The following is a 21,974-nucleotide window of genomic DNA, read 5'->3' on the forward strand; positions in this document are numbered from 1 at the left end:
AATATAGAGTTTAAAGAGATACGCATGACTGCAATGAGTGCCTTTATACTGTGTGTATAAGTAACTAGGGAGTAGCTAGGCTACAGTTAATGTAAAGGCTATTGGATAATGTGTCCATTTTCTTTGTGTAGCCAAAGAAAGGTTTTGAAAAGCTTAAGCGTCTGTTACATATTTGTCCGAACCAAAGAAGGCAGGAAGACATTCTAAAGGTGAGAGAGAAGAAATACTATGTACTGCCATCATATGATAATGTTGATATTAGTCGTTTTTGTGGTATTATTATTTTAATTGCACGTTATTTTTGCAATATTTTAGTTGAATGACAGGCTGAAAATGCAAATAATAAACGAATAAATAAAATATCTGAAGCATTAATATGGAAAGGCATGTGCCGAATTTATCACCTTATATTTGTAAGGAATTATTGCCTTTGTGTAAATATTTAGCTACAGTACTGCATTTTGTTTACCATACTTATTTATACATTTTTTTAAAAAAGTTCTCTCTCATTTTGCCCCCAAATCCCCAAATAGGTAGCTGTCATTTAAACAAAAGTTCTGTCAATGTTAAAAGAACAAAGAGTCCCCCCACCCAATAGCAATTGATTACACATACATCCTGGCAGTTGTAAACCAATTACAGGACAGGATCAGGAATTGGTTAAGTACCGTAGTTGGAAACTGACAACCATTTTGCAAAATAAAGATAATAATACAGTGGTACCTTGGTTCTCGAACTTAATCCATTCTGGGAGTCTGTTCGACTCGAGAAATGATTAGAAAACCAAGGCATGGCTGCAGGAGCTTCCTGCACTCAATTGGAAGCCGCATCAGACATTCGGCTTCCGGAAAACGTTTGCAAACCAGAACACTCACTTCTGGGTTTGCGGCATTCGGGAGCCGATTTGTTTGGGAGCCAAGCCGTTCAGAAACAAAGGTACCACTGTATAGCCAGTGGGATCAAAGTTCAACAAAGGATTTTACATCTACATAAATGTGCTTAGGAATGCAGACCTAAAACCAGCATCCTGCAGGAACAGCTTCTAAAGTGTTATGTATAGGACTTTGGTGCCACGACAGAGAACCACTTTGGCCACATACTTATGTTAGAGACACTAGAAAAACATAGTCCTCTTGAGAAAGGTAAGAGACAGTCTTTAGTCAAATGCAGCCTTTAGTTACAGTATTTCTGTTTCTAACGAGAATTTCCAGTGATTGTCTAATACCGTATAGATAGCTATGAAAAGTAGAGTTCAAATTTAATGAGTGCTGGCCATCTTTCTCCTCTCCATCCTCTAAGGCAGGGTCCCCAAACAAAGGCCCGGGGGCCGGATGTGCCCCATTCGCCTTCTAAATCTGGCCCGTGAATGGTCGGAGAATCAGCATGTTTTTACATGAGTAGAATGTGTCCTTTTATTTAAAATGCATCTCTGGGTTATTTGTGGGGCATAGGAATTCATTCATATTTTTTTTTCTTCAAAATATAGTCCGCCCCCCCCCCACAAGGCCTGAGGGACAGTGGACCGGCCCCCTGCTTTAAAAGTTTGCTGACCCCTGCTCTAAGGGGTTCTATGGGGAAGTTATAGTTTTAACTCTTCCTCCATAAGCAAGCTGCATAATCACCTGTCACATAGTAATGTATAAAGAAACATTTTGTTAGCTATCTGTAAAATAAACAGGCTTTTAGAGCTCATAGATTTTTTTTGTTTAAGTGTTTCAATATAAAAAGCCTTTTTTGTAAACGCAAGTCTCATTGTAAGGCATCTGACAAATATTGACAAAACTTTCTACCTCTTAAAGTTGCATAACTAAGTGTTGCTTTGTTTATTAAGGCAGCAATCAACAACCTAAGATGTCTTTTTTGCATCAGATCCTATGCCAGATAGATATTTCTTTGACTCATTAAACATGTTTTATATAAATAGTTGTGCGTACCCTTATCAGTAATAACAAAACAAACCATACATCAACTGATAGTTGCTAATGCAGTTATTTAGATTCCCCCCCCTAAAATTGTATAATAAATAATTAAATAAATGATTTCTTATTACAGTATTTATAAGATTGGGGGGGGGGAGGGATGAATCTCTTCATCAGGGACAGGGCATGTGGGGAGTGAAGATGTACATGGGATGTGTTCCTCGGAGGCTGGATCTGCTGCCCCTGTTACCCCACCTTGCCTCATGAGAGGGAAGGCCCTGCTCCCAGGTTCAGTAGGCAAGCAGAAGTCAGAAGAGGGATAGAGTTGCTTGCAACCAGAACAGGGTAGGTTGCTACCCTTTAAGTAATTAGTTGCAAGGCCGGACACCTGGTTAGATGCAGTGATCTTTTTTTGCGTATCACATTGTGATATTCCTTGAAGCTTCAATGAAAGAAGGAAACGTTGAGCCCTACCATACACCACAAATTATTAAGTAATCGCCAGAGTTCAGAAATGATATTTTAAACAGAGCATAGGGGATGACACTAATGGCTTTACTACGTGACTCAACAGCTTCTTACCACTTTCCATTAACAATCTCCATTAACAATCTAGCGCAGGGTTGGAGAGAATGTTAAGGGGAAGTGTATTGAAAAGGTGTTAGTAGCCTATGGTCAATAGAAAAAGGAGATGTGAAAAAAACAAGTATATTTAGCCAGGCAGGCTGAGGTGGTGTTGGTGGGGCATGGACAGCTGTTTCGGCACATGAGCAGAGGCACATGAGATGGAAGCTCAGCTGGTTAACTTAGATTGCAAGTAGAAGCTCAGGCCTAGATTGGGGAAACTGAATTGGAGACAGTGTTATTGAAAAGATTTTGACAGGCAAGAATAAGAGTGACAACAAGGGTTTGAATGCTAAGGGGATCACTGTACATACAACTGGTCCTTGCCACATTAAAACCAGTGGTTTTGGTGTACAATTAAGGATTTGACAGCTCAGTATCATCTGGGGGACAAATCTGGAACTTAAACTCATTTATATCCGATGTGCTTGCATATTCTATAATTCTTGCCTCAGTGTCCCATTTGTCAATGGAAGTACCCGATATTCCTTTATTCTACATAAATGCTGTGAGGATAAATAGTGAGATTCAAAGATAAAAGAGAATACCAACATTGGGGCAGTTGTGTGGGCAGATAGGGTTTTTAACAGTTGTATAGAAAATATAATTTCAGCAGGTGTAATTTACATGATGATGGATCACAGAGACCAGGACACTGAGTCAGAGATTATAGTGCTACCAGCTGAGCACAGTTTACGGTATGTTGGTGATTAGAGGTTTCCTAAACCTGAGCTGGCTAGCAGAACACTGAACTATACCCCACAGCAGTAGGTCTGAAAGAGCTAGAACCAATACTCTCATCAGCAGCTTCCTTCAGGCTTTGAGTCTGATAGCACAGGGAGTGCAGTAGTTGGAGCACAGAAAAAGTGCCCATCTTTGGGACAGAAGGCTGGGTCTTGTCTCTAGCTCTCTGAAACAGAGTAGACTGTAATCAGAAGGCTGCAATTCACTTCCAGTCCCTGCTGCAGCAAGTTGTTCACAAGAAGCTCTCTTTGGTGCTGCAATAACTGACCTGCCTCGCTCTGTGGGAGCAAAATAAAACACCTCCCTCATGTCTGAATGAAGACTTGGAAGTGCAAGCCCAAAGCTCTTTGTGGCTCATTCTTGAAATGCTAAAGTGTAGTTCATGTCTGAATTGTGCCTGCTGCAAGGGGGAAAAAAACAAAATATAAAAAGGAGAATTCCTGGATGCCAAGATCCAAGTTTGGGGCAAGTGCTCTTTGATGAGAGAACCCCAGCAAAGATTTAAAATCACAAAACAGACAGCAACTAAAATGTGGAAATATAGGCTGTTAGACCTTAAAATACGACCTTCCAAAATTCCCCAATAGGGAAGTTAAAAATGGTTTATTTACAAACTCTCCAAAGCTCAGATTTAGGTGCTTTTCCATACAGCATTCAGAAAAAGTTGCACAGGCAATAAAACTTGGCTTAGTTAGAGTGGTGGAAGCTCATAAATGATTGTTCTAGGAATTCAAGAGTGGCTTTGTTGTCTCAGCTTGGAGCAACCAACTCAGTCCTCTTTATACATTATGTTTCTCATGTAGACTGGGGAAGAATAATAGGCCCGATTACCTAGTTCCTCCCAAGGTGGGTGGGTGGGAGTGAGCTAGCTAAGCCTGGCAAGACAGCTTACTCTATGGTGTTAACCCCTTCATATAGTAAGTAGACTTAAGCATGTTGGTTATATGATGCTGGTTATCCTATAAATTGAGCCATGGTCTTCATGACAGAAAGTTTCTAGTGTTGCATGTGTAGCACACAGTTAATTCAGCAGTATCCACGAGTCCAGCTTTTAAGTATAAAATATGCTCTTCTTCCAGATACAAGCATGTTTGAAGACAAACAGAGCCTTTCAGTGCTTGCCTAGCGTAATTCAACTCCAGCTGTGCCAAGCTTTCATCTACCAAGAGTAAGTAAGAAGCCTGGGCGCTACTTATGTATTGAGGATGGGATCCATTCCATAAGCTTCCTTCAGAAAGCTGGGTCAGAAGGTGAACATTTTTCAACAAGGCTGAAATCCTTTTGATTAAATATTTATCATACTTCAGAAATGCCCTGCCCTGTTAAAATAAAATATTGACAAGTGGAAGCTACATAATTCTTCTCTGGTATTCTATGATTTCAAAAAGGAGTCTTCTAATGGAGAGCTTCTGGACCTTTGGTGACTAAGACAAAATCAAGCAAAACCCAATTTAGTTAATAGGAACTGCTGCTCTCACAGAATAACTCACAAAGCTGCATTAAAATTGCACGCTTTACCATGTAAAATGCGAATCAAGCTTTTTCATTCTCGCCACACTTAATTGAACAAGGGAAATTTTGTTGTTGTTTAGTCATTTAGTCATGTCCGATTCTTCGTGACCCCATGGACCAGAGCATGCCAGGCACTCCTGTCTTCCACTGCTTCCCGCAGTTTGGTCAGACTCATGTTGGTGGCTTCAAGAACACTGTCCAACCATCTCATCCTCTGTCGTCCCCTTCTCCTTGTGCCCTCATTCTTTCCCAACATCAGGGTCTTACCCAGGGAGTCTTCTCTTCTCATGAGGTGGGCAAGTATCAGAGTCTCAGCTTCAGGATCTGGCCTTCCAGTGAGCAATGGATAGGTTTGATCTTTTTGCAGTCCATGGGACTCTCATTTTATACACAGAAAAATGTTGTGGTGAATACAGATGTTACTTAAGGATACAAGCAACAGCAGGCTCTGCACCCGAGCTGTGAGGCTAGTTTTGTAATTTACATGATACACACGCATATCCATGGCACAAATCGCTGATCAGTCTTGTCACTCGTATTCAGATAGTCTGCATTCTCTCTCTCTCTCTCTCTCTAAAAAAAGCCCATTCCATATATGTTTATCTGTTCATCATTTATTTATTTTTTAAAGAAACATGCATTATTTGAAAAGTCTTGCAAACCTGCTTGAGGAATAGGGTAGGGAGTGCAGATTCATGACCTCATCAACAGAACCAAATAAGTTCTCTCCAAAGGTGTATCTTTTTAATTCACTCTGCACCGCACTGCATAACTGTACACGCTTTTAAAAAATTGTTTACAAAGCAGTAAAACTGTCTCTGGCATTCTTGCAGCAGTGCCTTTGTAAACAAGACTCAGCAGTTGGAAGTGACTTGTATAAACTCACATATCCAGGAAATTTCAGGGGTGCTATTTTAAGCCACTCTGTTTCCTAAATTGCATAAATGGGTTACTAATTGTTTTCAGGATTCAGTCAGGAACAAGGAGGGTCAGTCAGAAAGAGAGGATGGGACTTGATAAAATTTCTGAATTTTCCATTTCCAGTACCTACCAAGTATATGGGAAGAGGGTCTGGGAACACTTTATCAGGTTCTAGAGTGACTGAGGCCGAAGTCCATTACATTGAAGGGAAAAAATAGGACTGAATTATGCTTGAGGATTTTTATGTACAGTTAATAGCAACTCTGAGCTAATGCCAGTGTACTGGAAGAAGCAAAGATTACCTGTGTTGAAACAATGATTCTTCAACGTCAACTTCATTGGACTGGTCATGTTGTTTGGATGCCTGATTATAATCTTCCAAAGCAGATACTCTATTCCTAATTTAAGAATGGAAAGCTAAAAGGTTGGTGGGTAACAAAAGAGGTTTAAAGACTCTCTCAAAGCAAATCTTTAAAAATGCAGTATAAGCACAGATAATTGGGAAACATTGGCCTGCGAGCGCTCCAGTTGGAGAATAGCCTCTACCAAGGGCATCATGAACTTTGAAGAGGCACAAACTCAGGACGCAAGGGAGAAATGTGCTAAGAGGAAGGCACACTTGGCAAATCTGTGGAAGGATGTGTGGATCCAGAATTGGCCTCCACAGTCACTTACGGACACACTATTAAGACCATGTTCATGGAAGACAATCTTACTTGGCTATGAGTGATTGCGAAAGAAAGAAAGAAAGAAAGAAAGAAAGAAAGAAAGAAAGAAAGAAAGAAAGAAAGAACTCTGAATTCTGAACAGAGAGTTGCTGATGCAGAACTGTGTTACAAATTTGTACTGGGGCCAGAGCAATTTTAAATGAGCACTGCCTGTTGATTTTAGTTCTTAACCAATATACAGTGGAACCTCGGTTTACGAATACAACCCGTTCCACTGAGGCATTCATAAACGGAGGCATTCGCTCCCTGAAGGCACGCTTCTGCGCATGCGCGAAGCGTCGATAGAGCGCTTCTGCGCATGCACGCACTGCGCAGATCGCTTCTGTGCATGCACGAGCTGCGCAGATCGCATCTGTGCATCCGACGCTGCAGAATCTGGATGTAAACACTTCCGGGTCTGTGGCATTCGTAAACGGAGGCATTCGTAAACGGGACTGTTTGTAAACCGAGGTACCACTGTAGTCACTACTACCACCAGTAGTGATGTAGATGCTGGTGTTGTGGGAGCAGCCAATGGATATTGTCGGTGAGGTTTATGCAGGCTTCCAGGGGTCTGTAAGTGGCCCTGTAAGTGGTCTGATTGACACACACACACACACACACATACACACACACACACACACGAGTCTCCTGCCTGAAAATGTCCCACAGCAATATACTTCTTCATTTGGCTGATATAAAAATGCCTACCAGCAGAAGTCTTATTAAAATCAATGATATACCAACAGTAAGTGGTCATTGGATTGTTTCATTAGTAAGAAAGCTAATATTTTTTATTCTTTTATTTGCACTCTAAGATGGTTCTGTGGTTAGGAAGAGCCACTGATAGGATAATAAATATTTTTTAAAATGATATTCATGCCTTAATGAAGCTTTTCATTTTGGTCACCAAACTTCTAATAGCTGCACGCCCATCCCTTTATTTTACCTGCAGTAATTTCTGTTGATGTTGTTATATTTTCAAAACAGGTATGAAGCTGGGACAATCATTATCAGTCAAGGACACGTAGCAACGGAATGCTATTTAGTGTTGTCTGGAAAACTGAAAATCGTTATAAATGATGCAACAATTTTAACCCCTGAAACATTATATGAAATTGAAGAGGGGAATTTTATAGGGGTAACTATTGCCATCTATGTATTGTCGAACAATTTGTGAGAAATGTAGAGATATGAAAGAGAAGCTCTTCAGTGATACTGTATTTTCTTTTTGGGAGGGATAATTCTAAATACATGTTTTAAATAATAAGTCACCTCTCTACTCATGTGTTTTCTAGATGTTTTCTCAGTTGGATGTGGGAGGCATAATTTGTAGCTCATTCTATATTCTAACATACTGTAATTCTGGTACAGTGGTACCTCTACTTACGAATAACTCTACTTACGAATTTTTCTACTTACGAACGGAGCTCCATCCGCCATCTTGGATGCAGTTTAGATAGGATTTTTTCTACTTACGAATTTTTAGATAGGGTTGCTTCGTCTTACGAATTTTTTCTCCCAATGCATTCCTATGGGATTCGACTTACAAATGTGTGTTCGGAACGCATTAAATTCGTAAGTAGAGGTACCACTGTAGTAAACTCTTGCGCATACTGCTGTGCAATCCTATATGAAGATAAATTGAAACTCCTTTTACTCCCTGAAGGAAACCTGCCTGTTGACTAATACAAGACGCCCTGCTTCAGTTATATGTAAATCTGATTCAGAACTTGCTGTGATTGACAAGGAGGTATGTACACAAATCACTCCCCTCAAATGGCACATGCATTTATTTTGGCTTACAGTGAAATGAACTGATTTTTTTTCTGTAAAAGGCTTTAAATAAACTTCATAATATGGTTGTATAATAATAATAATAATAATAATAATAATAATAATAATAATTATACAACCATATTATGAAAGACCTACATTGGCTCCCAGTACGTTTCCGAGCACAATTCAAAGTGTTGGTGTTGACCTTTAAAGCCCTAAACGGCCTCGGTCCGGTATACCTGAAGGAGCGTCTCCACCCCCATCGTTCTGCCCGGACACTGAGGTCCAGCTCCGAGGGCCTTCTGGCGGTTCCCTCACTACGAGAAGCCAAGTTACAGGGAACCAGGCAGAGGGCCTTCTCGGTAGTGGCACCCACCCTGTGGAATGCCCTCCCACTAGAGGTCAAAGAGAACAACAATTACCAGACCTTTAGAAGGCATCTCAAGGCAGCCCTGTTTAGGGAAGCTTTTAATGTTTGATGGATTTCTGTATTTTAATGTTTGATGGATTTCTGTATTTTAGAATTTCTGTTTTGTTGGAAGCCGCCCAGAGTGGCTGGGGGAACCCGGCCAGATGGGCGGGGTATAAATAATAAATTATTATATTATTATTATATTTATTATTATTTATACCCCGCCCATCTGGCTGGTTTTCCCTAGGCAGCTTCCAAACAAATATTAAAAACAATACAGCATGAAACATTTAAAACTTCCCTAAACAGGGCCGCCTTCAGTTGTCTTTTAAAAGTAAAGTAGTTGCTTATTGCCTTGACATCTGCTGGGAGGGCAGGCGCCACTACCGAGAAGGCCCTCTGCCTGGTTCCCTGTAACCTCACTTCTCGCAGTGAGGGAACCGCCAGAAGGCCCTCGGAGTTGGACCTCAGTGTCCGGGCTGAATGATGAGGGTGGAGATGCTCCTTCAGGTATACTGGGCTGAGGCCGTTTAGGTCTTTAAAGGTGAGCACCAACACTTTGAATTATGCTCAGAAGTGTACTGGGAGCCAATGGAGATCTTTCAGGACCGGTGTTATATGGTCTTGGTGGCCACTCCCAGTCACCGGTCTAGCTGCCGCATTCTGGATTAATTGCATTCTGGATTAATTGCAGTTTCCGAGTCACCTTCAAAGTAGTCCAAGTGGAAGATAACCAGAGCATGCACCACTCTGGCGAGACGGTCTGCAGGCAGGTAGGATCTCGGCCTGTGTACCAGATGGAGCTGGTAGACAGCTGCCCTGGACACAGAATTAACCTGTGCCTCCATGGACAGCTGTGAGTCCAATCTGATTCCCAGGCTGCACACCTGGTCTTTCAGGGGCACAGTTACCCCATTCAGGACCAGGGAGTCCTCCACACCAGCCAGCCCCCTGTCCCCCAAGAACAGTACTTCTGTCTTGTCAGGATTCAACCTCAATCCGTTTGCCAGGGATGAGTCTAATGCCAGACAAACTAGCAAGGCGTGACATCACAAAACAAGATAAAGAATATATAAACAGTTGTCCCTAGAAGGACTGAGCCAGTCAGGAAGATGCAGGCAGAAGGAACAAAGTGGGATTCTTGCACTTCTGTTGGCCTGTCCATCACTGCAAGTGATTTGCTTGAGAAATGGTTCTAGACAGGTGAATAGCTGCATGCAGAACTCCACTTCTTGTTTGGCAGGCACAGCCCCAATCAGGATATGAGAAGTTCCCTCTTATTTTGTTATTCAAAGAAGTGGCTTAATGCTCGTCCCAAGTGTCACCCCTTCAACACCCTATCAGCATACAGACAGCCATCTTCTGTTGTTGCTATTCTAGAGCAGTCCTTACTAGGAGTAAATCCATTGTCAAATTGTTCCAGTTATGAATATTTGTTTCCGTCAAATGCCATAGCAAGGTTTCAAATAGCAATGGACAGGGCAGCCTTGCATTCTCATGGCAGCGGATATAAATATGATGGTGAACAAAAGAAAAATATAGTATATAATTGGCACAGAAGCATCTATCATTAGCAGAAAATGCAGGTCAGCTAACATCACATAGATTCAAATGATAACCATGCACATGAGGATAAACACAGCTCAGTCTTGCCTTAGCACCGGCTATCAAAATGCCTCCTTATTTTCAGTCGCAAACAAGTTCTATTTTACAGAGTTGACCTGTGTGATGGTTCTTCAACAGCTGGTGGAGAAATGTATTTTAAACTGATGGAGTTATAGGCCAAGAAAACAATTTTAACCTTTGTGGCATATACAAGAGCCTCAGATTAAAGGGGAACCAAATCAAATTAAACGGGACTTCCTTCAAAGTAAAGATGTTTAGGGTGGCACTATAGAAATTCTCTTCAGCATGTTCTCACCCATCATCTGCTTATGATCCTGTACTGAAGAACACCATATGATCTAATCTGTATTGGCAGGTGAATTACAATTTGTCATATGAAGAACTCTAATGTCGAAGTTCTTGCTTGTTTTTACAAGAGCAGTTTTTTTACTGCTAGGTCTTGGGCATATTATACACTCAGTTTCATGAGCAAAATAGGTGAGAAATCTCTCTTGGCAATATGAATGGCTCACTCAAGCTAGGTATTTAAGTAATGAACGTGTGATTTGTGAGTATTGATATCTTATGTAGAAATATCTGCTATTCTCTTCATCTACATGCCCTCCCCCCACCCATTGTACTCTTCATTTTTTCTGGTGAAGAGGGAATGAGTAGTATTAATTGTATTAGGACGTAACAGGGTAACATGCCTTTAATAGCTGTCATATAAAGTTATGAATATATTATATTCAGGTTGCAATCCTGTGCACACTGTCCATAGGGCAAGCTTAACTGAACACTTTGGGACTGACTTCTGAATGGACATTCATAAGATTTTAAAGCAGTAACAGGGATAGGTAAAGGGACAGAATTATCAGGTTCGATTTCTTTTTAAAGTGACACAGGGAATGCTGCAGAATTTCTTTCCAGTCATGTAAGAATGTGTAACTCAATCCTGCTTAACCATATCTATGCCAGCTACTAGTTCCTACTGAATGCCAGTTTCCTTTAGAAAAAGTAGAGAAACAGGGTTAAAAATAACGATAAATATTGCTAAGATTGTATCTGTATAATGTGTTTTATGGAAACACATTGCTGCATGAGTAATAGTGTATTATGCACATTTATTGCATTATCTTCCATTACTCCTAGGTACACAAGGTAACGTCAAATTTTCCAAATAAGGAGATCAGTGCCAGCCTTTCCCCCTCCATTTTACTTAAGTATCAGCAATGTGCTATATACCCACAAATTCCAGTTGCTTGAAGTAAAAAACAGAAATGAGAGTTACCCTTTCCAAATATTTTAAGAATGAGAACGTTCTTGATTTCCCTGGCTTATTAAGTTCTGGGAAGAAAAACAATGTATTAACAATGAATACTGCAATCTTGCGTCTTACCTTCAGGTAAGGCCTGATGAAAATATTGAATACAATATAATGAATACATCCGAATGAATAAGAATTAAGCTGCACCTCACTTTAAAATTGCTAGTAATCTGGAAAGGATATACTAATCATTAGTATGTTAACTTTGAAACTGTCATGCACCTGTAAAAAAAAAGTCTATTTTGTTTTTTAAAATGAGAGAAGGGTAAAACGTATTTTATTAAATGAACTTCATGAGAGATATAGTTCATGATGGTAGCAATGCAAGTGTTTAAACAGAAATTCTCATTCTACCGTAGCAAAAAGGTGTAAGAGGTCTGATGCAAAGTCTGTAGCAGAGGAATGGCGTAGACCAGGCATGTCCAACAGGTAGATCGTGATCTAACAGTAGATCACTGGATGTCTGTGGTAGATCACTGGTAGATCACTGGCTCCCCTCAAAGAAGCTCAACAACTTTGGCTCCCCTAAAAAATGCTCAACATTTTAGCCCTTCATCCCCCCCAAAAGACGGCTTTCCTCCCACCTCAGAAAAGCTCAACAACTCTGACCTGAACCCTTAACAAATGAGGCTTCCTCCTTCCTAAAAAATCTCAACAACTTTGACCTGAACCCCTAAAAAACGAGGCTTTCCTACTCCCTAAAAAAAGCTTAACAACTTTGACCTGAACACTGTAGATCACTGCCAGTTTTTAACTCTCTGTTTCAGAGTTGGCCACTCCTGGCGTAGACGAATGCTGCTGGAATTTTGTGTTTGTCAGTTAGGGTGATGACTTTTTTACAACCTCATTTCCCTGTATCATAATTTGATGAGCTTTCATTAAAGATTAGATAAAATCTTACTTTCAAAGAAATTTGATTTAAAAAACCCCTCACGCACAAAATGATTTTGAAAATTTTATTTATCAGTTTTTTGACCATTTTTGAAGTCACTGTAAGCAGATATAAAATTGAACCCAAGCTTTAGAGTCACATATATACAACATTATATAGGGTCATCGAACACACAAGTAAGCTTTTTTTAGCTGCAGTAACAGTATAGACGCCGCTAGAGGACGATGTTTTGCTACCTCTCCTGTAGGTTCTTTTCCCAGCATGCCCGGCAGGGTCTGCTGGCTGAGTTTTGAGGTCCCAAAAAGGGGCTTTTACCTTGTGCAGGTGTGACATTTGTATAACCCTATGTTGCTAAGAACACTCCCCATTGTGGAATGTGGTGTTGTGTCCAAATTTGATATGAAATATATATAGAATTGTTAATACAATTTTATGAAATGGTAAAACTGCATATAAAAAAAATAAAAACGGTTTGTGCGTGACCTTTTTAAATATTTCAATGGAATATACCTCATTTTAGTCATTAATAGGCAAATTTCATCCATTTGTGCTACAGGAAATAATTTTTGAGAAAAAAATTGAAAAAGTCACCACCGTATAATGTCGGTAGAATCCTCCAAGCATATTACATATCCATCCTTAAATTTTAGTGGAACTTGTGTGGTATTCCTATCTAATCACCACTTTGAAACAAATTGAGACAGTCCGGCAGCAACAGTAGATGAAGGGTTGTGTGCAGTATATGTTCTTTATTTGTTGCATTATGAAAAATATCTCCCTCCTCGAATAATTAGATTTTAGCAGGTTATCTTCTTCCGAGAAAGGGAGAGTGTTTGCCAGTCACCTATAGGAACGTTTAGCTCCACTAACCTTTATGTATTATTAATATTTTAGACTCAGCAGTGCCTTCATTCCTCTTGTTTTATATTGCAAGAGACTGAAGCTTAAACTCTATAGGAATATGCCTACTTAGGGGAATTGAATAATGGAATAAAGAAATAAAAAGGTACTTTAAAAGCCTTCTAAACTCCTGGGGCTGGGGGGGAAGGAGGAGGCCTTTATAAATGTTTTCACTTCACAACTGCAAGTAGTGCAAATGAACAGCATAGAAACAAAATTCATGGCCTTTCTAAAGGAAGTTGACTGTATTACCCAAGATGATTTACTATCCTGGCGCTTAGGTGTAGATTAGAGCTACTCTGTTCATCAAAATTACAGCCTAAGCCCGACCTAGAGGGAACACTTTTTAAAACAGAAACATACTTATCATTTAGACAGAACAATCCTTTGCCATTTTACAACCCCCCTCAATGTCTGAATTTCAGGAATTCATTTCTATTCCACACAAGAGCACCACCGGGCTCCTCCAGACAACCTATTAATTCAGTATGCATCTTAACTTGCTTCCACAAAGCTTATGCAACAGGGAGATTATTTTTGGTCTTTATTGAGCATTTGTCCTGATTTATTTACAAGGTGGTTATACAGCAATGAACAGTCATCTTGCATGCAACATAATTTGCTTGCAAGGTGTCCCCGTTAATCTTTTGTTCATTCCAGCACTTCCCCCATCACTTTCCTAACTGGAAAAAGTCTGGGGGTTTTTTGTTTTGATTTTTGAAGTGGGTTTGTTGCACTAGGGTAAAAAAGCACTTTAATCAGTTTTAATTGCATACGCCTAAAGTTGCATTATGGACTTGAGCCTCTCCCACAAATTAATGGATTGTCTATTAACAATTTAATACTGCTTTATATTATATTATCGCTGAAAATGTTGTAAAAATTAATAAGTTCCCTTAAAGGGAGATCAGCCTCATAAGGAGGACTGAAATCCTCTAAGGAGCAGATAGACCTAGGCTCCTTTTGGTCGGGATAAAATGACAAAGACCAAAAACCTGGGGCTTGTAAAGCAAAGCGTGATCTTTATTTAAAAAAACAACAACAGAGGTCTGTCCCATAAAGAACGGTAACATAAAGAACTGTCTTAGAAAAGCATTGATACTTTCTAGCTGTGGGGCAGGCCCACTCTTTAAATCACTATCTTACTGATAAAACACTGTGGCGAGTTACACCGGTAAAGGGTCCCCAGACGTTTGACGGTCTATAGACCCAATACCTCCCTCGCCTATTTCTTCCCTTTTTGCTGCCACCAACCAGTATATCTGTGTACTGGTACACAATTGATTTGAACTCAGTCTGTTGAACAGGGAACAAATCAATTAAGTTTATTTATTGTGCAGATCTTACAAGCATATTAATTCGTATTGGTTTCTCAGTTATGTTTTCTTTAAGCTTAACCGTTAGTCTTAGTTCTCCCCCTGTTCTCCCTAACTGACATTCTCTTCTTAACTATTATAGATTCTCCCCACCGCTCACCTCACTAGCTTCTCTAACCTTCTATTTCAAAATCCTCTCTACCTCTCTCATCTAATCCACCTCCACTCAACTCCTTTATCGCCATCTAACTCCCCTCCTGTCTGCCTGCTTCTCCTTATATATCCCCTGCTTCTGCCTGGAGAGCTCCCATTGGCCGTTTCCCTCCCTGGCAACTTAACTCTTTCTAGACCCTCTAGAGGTGAAACGCCACAAACACCTTAACACTTGGCTTGAAAATATCATTCCTGTGTACGTAGTGTTTTATTTCTAACAAGGCATGGGACAGAAGTTTGCTTGGAAACCATATTTACAGGCCTGGGAACCCTGTTGCATCGTCACAGCTGTCTGAGAGCTGGCTTTGGCTTTTCTGTGGTACAAAATAATAATTATACTCTGTTTCACATGTACAAATCCTTGGCTGAGACCTGGCTTTGAAACAAATTCTGGGGCTGAGCTCTGACCAGCCCTGCTTCAAAGTAAGTCTTGTGTAAGTAGTTCATGTCGTGCCTTGCTGACTGTTAAGATGAGGAAGAGCTATCTGATCATTAGACTGGATTGACATTAAGTTGATGTATGTTTTATAGAGGTCTATTAATCAGAGCTTGATGGATCCTGGAAGTTTATTCTTCAAAACATTTGGATGGAGAGTTGTTTAGAGACACTTAACTACAATTGTTTACTAATGTTTTATGATTCATCTCATAAAATCCCTGTCCTGTGGACTTGGAAAGCCTGCTGTATTTAAAAGATAAATGGTAAAAGCTGGATTTTATCATGTCTTCTTCTCACTATGAATCGGATTAAATCATCCAGCATAGTGCTCCTTGCGTTCATGCAGGTCTCAATAGGCTACATTGAGCCACCTCTCAGTTTAACTACCTTGCAGCTGGAAAGAACCAGGAAAGCCAGCTGAGCTCAAATGGAGGACGTACGGAATCATATAAACATGATTAACAGAATAAATGAATTAGTTTTGCTTCTTTCTCATTATTCTGAAACCCCAATCAGGTTGAATAACAATACTGGCCTTTTCCAGCTCTTTCTCTCTTTCCACTAAAAAAAATCTCCCTTTCTTGAATTTTGATGTTTAGAAGATGTGACTGCAAAATGTCCATGGTGACCCTACCTTCTCCAAAAGATATGTGTATATCGTTGATTTGACACATTAGCCCTAATGGCAGCTGGATCCCAAATGGCTTGATTCAGTGAAAGTGGGACAGACAGTTCATCATGTCATAAAACTGATTCAGGGCTTTGCCACTGGAAACTATAGATTGGGTAAATCACAATTAAATGCAGTCTTTTTGTTTTGTTTTCTTCTTTTAAAAGTTGCTTGCACACGGAAAACCAGATGTCATAAAGACATATAATCTACTATAACTTCTCTGACATGTTGAGAGTTTCGTGTGTAAAATATGAGAGGAGCACTAAAACTAGCAACCTCACACTTGCAGCTCTGAAGCGGTACAGTCCAGGAGTAGTTTTACATTGTTTTCTATAATGGGATTTAAACATGATTACTTATAGGAAAATGATGTGACAATATATTAGTTTACACACACAATGTCTTACATAACTTTTGATGCTTTAGTCCTATATCACTCTCTTTTGTGAAAACATCAGTTCATGTTCTGATTTGTGTTGTCAACACATTCAGCATAAACCACCAGGAGTGGAAGCCGTGTGAGTTTAATATAATTAAATGAGAGTTATACAACACTTAAGCTGAATTTGTATTAAATTGTGTTCTGCGTTCTAAAAATTACTTTGCAAGCTGATAAACATCTTCCTGTGGTTAACTACAAGTTACAAATTGTGGATCGGCAATATAATTTTATGATTGTTGCTGAGGAAAGATACTTCCAAGAGATGAAAATGAGCTTTCAGGGAAAACAAAGAGTTGGATTTTCTTCCCTTCAGTCTCTAATCCCATTCTGGTTTGGATCCAACATGCACTTAAATGTACTGGAAATGAAAGCTGGTGGTTTCTCTCTTGCACGCGGGTACATTTAGGGTCCATTAGCACATATTGTTCATATATTCCTGTAATGATTTCCACACAGAAGTGCTGTGTGCGAATGGTAGCAGTGAAGAAACACTATGCTAGTAAGCCTTAAGGCTCATAGCTGCCAAGTTTTCCCTTTTCTCGCGAGGAAGCCTATTCAGCATAAGGGAAAATCCTTTTTAAAAAGGGATAACTTGGCAGCTATGTTAAGGCTGCAATCCTGCACCTACTTTCCAGGGAGTAAGCCTCATTGAACTCAAATGGGTAGAGAGATAGGATTGATTTCTGGGAGCAAAAATTAAATGGAACAAAAACTCCTGGAAACATTTGTGTCATGTTGAGCTGCCTGCCTCTACACCATTCACACAGTGCATTTGCACAGGAATCCCCCTTGTGGCATGAGGTGTGGAAACAGAAAATATGACATTTGGGGCTTGGAAAGCTACTACCCGCGTCAATTTTTCTGAGAAAATAAATGCCAGGATAGGGCCAGAAGAACCATGACTTTGAAAACTGCACCCTATCAGACCTGCTTCTCTGTCGGGCACGAGGATGCCTGCAAAGTGGGATTGTGTTCCTCCTGGTCATAGCTGCCAAGTCTCCCATTTTTCATGGGAAACCCCCGTATTTTAAACAGTTTTCCGCTGGCAGCCCAGATTGAAAAAAATCCTGCAAATCCCCCGGATTTCCTACCTGCCAGGGAGGCTCCATTTTGGGTCCTGGCGCCGCCCGATTTCCGGTGCCCATACATGGGTCTGGACATGCATGGAAGCGACTTCCGGTGCCGCTCCGCCCATGCCTGGGCACCTGAAATCGGGTAGAGCGGCACCGGAAGTTGCTTATACGTGTGTCCAGACATGCATAGAAGCGACTTCCGGTGCCGCGCCACTGCTGATCCTGCATTTTTTGGAAGTAGACTTGGCAGCTATGCTCCTGGTGCCAAAGGAAGAAAGTACCACCCAAAAGATAGTTGTTTGCTCTCTATCTCTTATAGAGTGTTGGTTTGTTTCCTGCCTTCTCTCAAAGCAGATAATTTTTTTCATATTTGATGCAGCCTCTTCTAGCCTCTTCCTCTGTCTACAGTTGTGCCTACGATGCTTAAAGTAGGGGGGGGAGGCATGTCTGTGAAATTCTCACCCCACTCCCCAACTTTGCCCTTTCCTCTCATCTTTTTTATGTGTCAATTGCTCCCTCAGTAACAGTCTCCTCTTGAGTACTCTCGGTTTAGCGACAGCCCATTGTGCTTGCCTGTATTTTATACTTTCCCTTTTTACATTTATCTGCCATGTTCCACCCCAGGCATAGGCAACCTTGGCTCTCCAGATGTTTTGGAACTACAACTCCCATGATCCCTAGCTAACAGGCCCGGTGGTCAGGGATTATGGGAATTGTAGTTCCAAAACATCTGAAGAGCCAAGGTTGCCTATGGCTGTTCCACCCCAAATGTGCCGGTTTGTCATTGTCCTTGCACCTCAGCCTCCTGCTTCCCCAACTTTTGTCTTCTGTGTTCTTTCTCAGCTGTCGATTGTGAGACGTTATGCCAAAAGCTTTGAAAAAGATATTTCTCATGTCTTCTTCAGAGGCGTGCGTGCTTAGAGAGCTGACTGCTATCTTGGCAGTCGCGGTGGCACAGGCTGCCAAAAGATGATGGCTCAGAACGCACCACTCTGGCCACCATTTTGAGCAGGCAGTGAGTGGCTCGGAACACTGCGCAAGGCCCTGTCAGGTCCGCAGTGGTGGCGGCAGACAGGAAAACCACATGAGGCCCAAACGGCATGGCTTGGGTGTGGTGGGCAGGGGTTCTGGACTATTAGCACCTGTCCTGGCTCTCACTGGAGGATGAAGAACTCAGACCCGGCGTACGGTATCTGCCCAAAACTTTAATGCATAGTGAGGTAAAGGGACCCCTGACCATTAGGTCCAGTCGTGACCAACTCTGGGGTTGTGGCGCTCATCCCATGTTACTGGCTGAGGGAGCCGGCGTACAGCTTCCAGGTCATGTGGCCAGCATGACAAAGCTGCTTCTGGCGAACCAAAGCAGCACACGGAAACGCCGTTTACCTTCCCGCTTCCCGTTTACCTATTTATCTACTTGCATTTTGATGTGCTTTCAAACTGCTAGGTGGGCAGGAGCTGGGACCGAGCAACGGGAGCTCACCCCGTTGCAGGGATTCGAACTGCCGACCTTCTGATCAGCAAGCCCTAGGCTCTGTGGTTTAACCCACAGCGCCACCTGCGGCATAGTAACTAGGGCTAAAAGGCACAAGAGGTGCTATGCACGGCTATGCAAGCTGTTGATCCAACTAGTGACATTCTCATTGGCACCCATAGTATGGGAATGGCTGGTTAGCCGGTCAGGGGGTGAGTGGCTGTTGCGGCCTGTTGCAGAGAACTCCCACCCCCCAGGGAGCAACGCCTGGGGACCAGCAGCCAGCAAATTGGGGAATTCCCAGGTCAGCCACTGGGGATTGGCAGGTTTTTCCGCCAGCTGATTGATTTGAATTCCAGCTGGGCTGAGTGGATGGGATTTGAGGAGCCCATAAAGACCAGCTGCACCTGACCCCAGAGACCTCAGGTATATGTTTGTTTATGGGATAGTCTTACATTTCTTTAAAAACAAATTTACTTTTTTAAAAGCATTATATTGAATCTTCTGATAATGGCTGGGGGAATTAGATCTGCATCTGACAGAAATTTACTCTGACAGGAGTATGCGGGGGGGGGGGGGAGATGACTGTGTGTAGCAGAAACAAACAAAAAGGCGAGAGAGCAGTATTCAGCAAATCCATGCCCTAGAAAGTGAGAGGCTCCTCTAATGTGTGTTAAGTGTTTGTTTCTCGGAGGAAACAAGAGTTATCAGGTCAGGAAGGTGAAAAAGACTTCTGGAAAAAAAGATCACCCCTTCCAACGCTGCTTACGTCGAAATGAACATTTAAAGAAGGGGAATATTAATACTTATAGAATTTCTTCATGCATTTTTAATAACTCCTAGCTTTTGTAGCTGAATCTGTAGTGAATGAAGGTACAAGAGGTTGAGTCATCACACTGGTAGCTGGTGCCAACTTCTAGGCATTAACTTTAATTATTTATGGGTTTTTGCTGATAGAAGTTATGGCACATTTTAGAAAGTGAAGATTCTGCCTTGCTCAAGCAAAAGGCCTATCACCTGGCTCAGTGGCTGAGGTTAACAGAGGGAGAAATACTGCCTTCACTTTTGCCATCAAATCAGAGCTGCTTGTTCGTATCTTTGCTCTTTTTGGTCTGGTCCATAATCAGTAACTACAGTACTAATAATGTTTCCTAATATCTTAATCATTATTAAAGGATTGAGAGCCATCCACAATGTTATCCTTCCACCTTTCTGCCATGCAAAAACCCCCTTCCCTATCCCATATTATCCATGATGTAATGTTGCATATGCTCCGTGGCTAATGCCAAGTTCCTTCTGAGCCCAGGGTCAGGATGGCAGGCACCCAGACAGGCACAGCAACTGCAGGTGGTTTGTGGCGGTAGTGGCAGCATGGCCAGGGCGCTCGCTCTGCCTGCCTTTCTCCCTCCTTCCTCCAGCTGCCAGCCAAGTGCCTGCATCTCCTTTGCCAGCTGCTGCTAACCAGGTGCACTCGTCACAGCACTCTGGCTGCAACCGCAGTATTTGGGGGGCTGTCCCTGCTGCAGGAAGGCGCCGTCTCCCCTAGCTCGCCCGACTGCCTGCCTCTGCTTAGCTGCTCGGGGCCAAATCACACAGAGGAAAGGAGCAAACAAGTGGGGGAAGGAGGGACCAGCGTTGGTTGGCATGGGCCAAATACTGACGGGGCTGGACCCCCAGAGAAAAATTATGGCAGGGGGCCAAGGTTACCCAGCCCCCACACGAGTTGGCGCGCCTGATGCTAAGAAACCCTGGATTCAAATTTTTATTTCATGTTAACCATAGTTTGCATTTAACCTGCTGCAGATAGAATCATAGAGTTGGAATAGACCACAAGAGCCATCCAGTCCAACCCCCCTGCCAAGCAAGAAACACCATCAAAGCATCCCTGACATATGGCTGTCAAGCCTCTGCTTAAAGATACAGTGCTACTCCACAGATGATGCATAAAAGGGAAGCGAGTTTGAATTCACACGGGGGAGGTGGAAGGGAAGGGGTGTACAATCTATGGGATCCACGTTGAACAGATTGAGACGTGTTATATCTTTACCCTATCACTATGGAGGCCCAAATTGCCTAACAACGTAAGATGTTAACGAACAAAACAAAACACCACCCTGGCACCACCAAGTTCCTCGTTATCAAAATATGGAAACAAAGCCATGGTAAATTATTTTATCACACTGATTTAAAATATTTGTCGCCTGCTCTTCGTTGTAACAACAATCTCACAGTGGATGCATTAGATAACTTTAAAAGACGAAACGCAAGAAACAAAAATGTTATTCGCAATATTGACCGCCAGTAAAATAATGAGCAAACAGCATTAAACCCCAACAAATGCCTGAGTAAACAAGTGTGTCTTTTTGCCGGCTGCTGAAAACTTGGTGACAATTCTATTTCAGAGGAGGAGGAGTTTCCTATTAGGGCACCACCACCGAGAAGGTCCTGCCTTGGGCTGCTACGTAACAAGCTTCAGATATCTGGCGCCCCTCGGAGAGCCTCCCCCACAGGCAGGTCTATGTGGGAGAAAGCATTCCATCAAGTATCTAGGTCCCAAGTTGTATAGGTTTTCTACTAGTCAAGTTTATATATAAACTTTATATATAAAATTTGGTGCTGGTATATGACACAATTAAGGTTACTTCCTTAAATATAATTTTTGTTTTTTGTTTAACAGGATTTTAAATGTATCCTTGCCAACTTACGATGTGAGCAACACCGCACAACTTGTCTCTTTTTAAGGTAACTTACTTTTTATCTCAAAAAAACCAACAACAGTGCTTTTTTAGATTATGACTGTAACCCTAAAATGAATAACATGTGTGTAGCCCATGCTTGGCTGTTGGATAGATGTCTGCTGCCTGAAAGTGAAGGAGAAAAACAACAACTCTTTTGCACATTAAACTATATTCTTCTGAGATGTTTAATATTTCATATATAGCTGGGTTATTTTTGCTTCAAGACTTAAGGTCCATAATTAATGTATGCCTGTTAAGGTGTAC

At 41.5% G+C, this 21,974-nt stretch overlaps 1 protein-coding gene across 1 annotated transcript in view; it reads left to right on the top strand.

Moving 5' to 3' along the window:
• Window positions 1-21,974, top strand: part of LOC132592607 (uncharacterized) — a 41,747-nt gene that overhangs the window by 7,969 nt on the left and 11,804 nt on the right. Inside the window, exons 3-7 of the mRNA XM_060278256.2 lie at window positions 132-209; window positions 4,367-4,455; window positions 7,418-7,568; window positions 8,097-8,180; window positions 21,650-21,714. Of these exons, the coding sequence (XP_060134239.2) occupies window positions 132-209; window positions 4,367-4,455; window positions 7,418-7,568; window positions 8,097-8,180; window positions 21,650-21,714 (467 nt within the window). The remainder of the gene's footprint in view (window positions 1-131; window positions 210-4,366; window positions 4,456-7,417; window positions 7,569-8,096; window positions 8,181-21,649; window positions 21,715-21,974) is intronic.

Source organism: Zootoca vivipara, chromosome Z1 (assembly GCF_965207765.1).
Source record: "Zootoca vivipara chromosome Z1, rZooViv2.hap1.1, whole genome shotgun sequence".
Taxonomy (NCBI): Eukaryota; Metazoa; Chordata; class Lepidosauria; order Squamata; family Lacertidae; genus Zootoca; species Zootoca vivipara.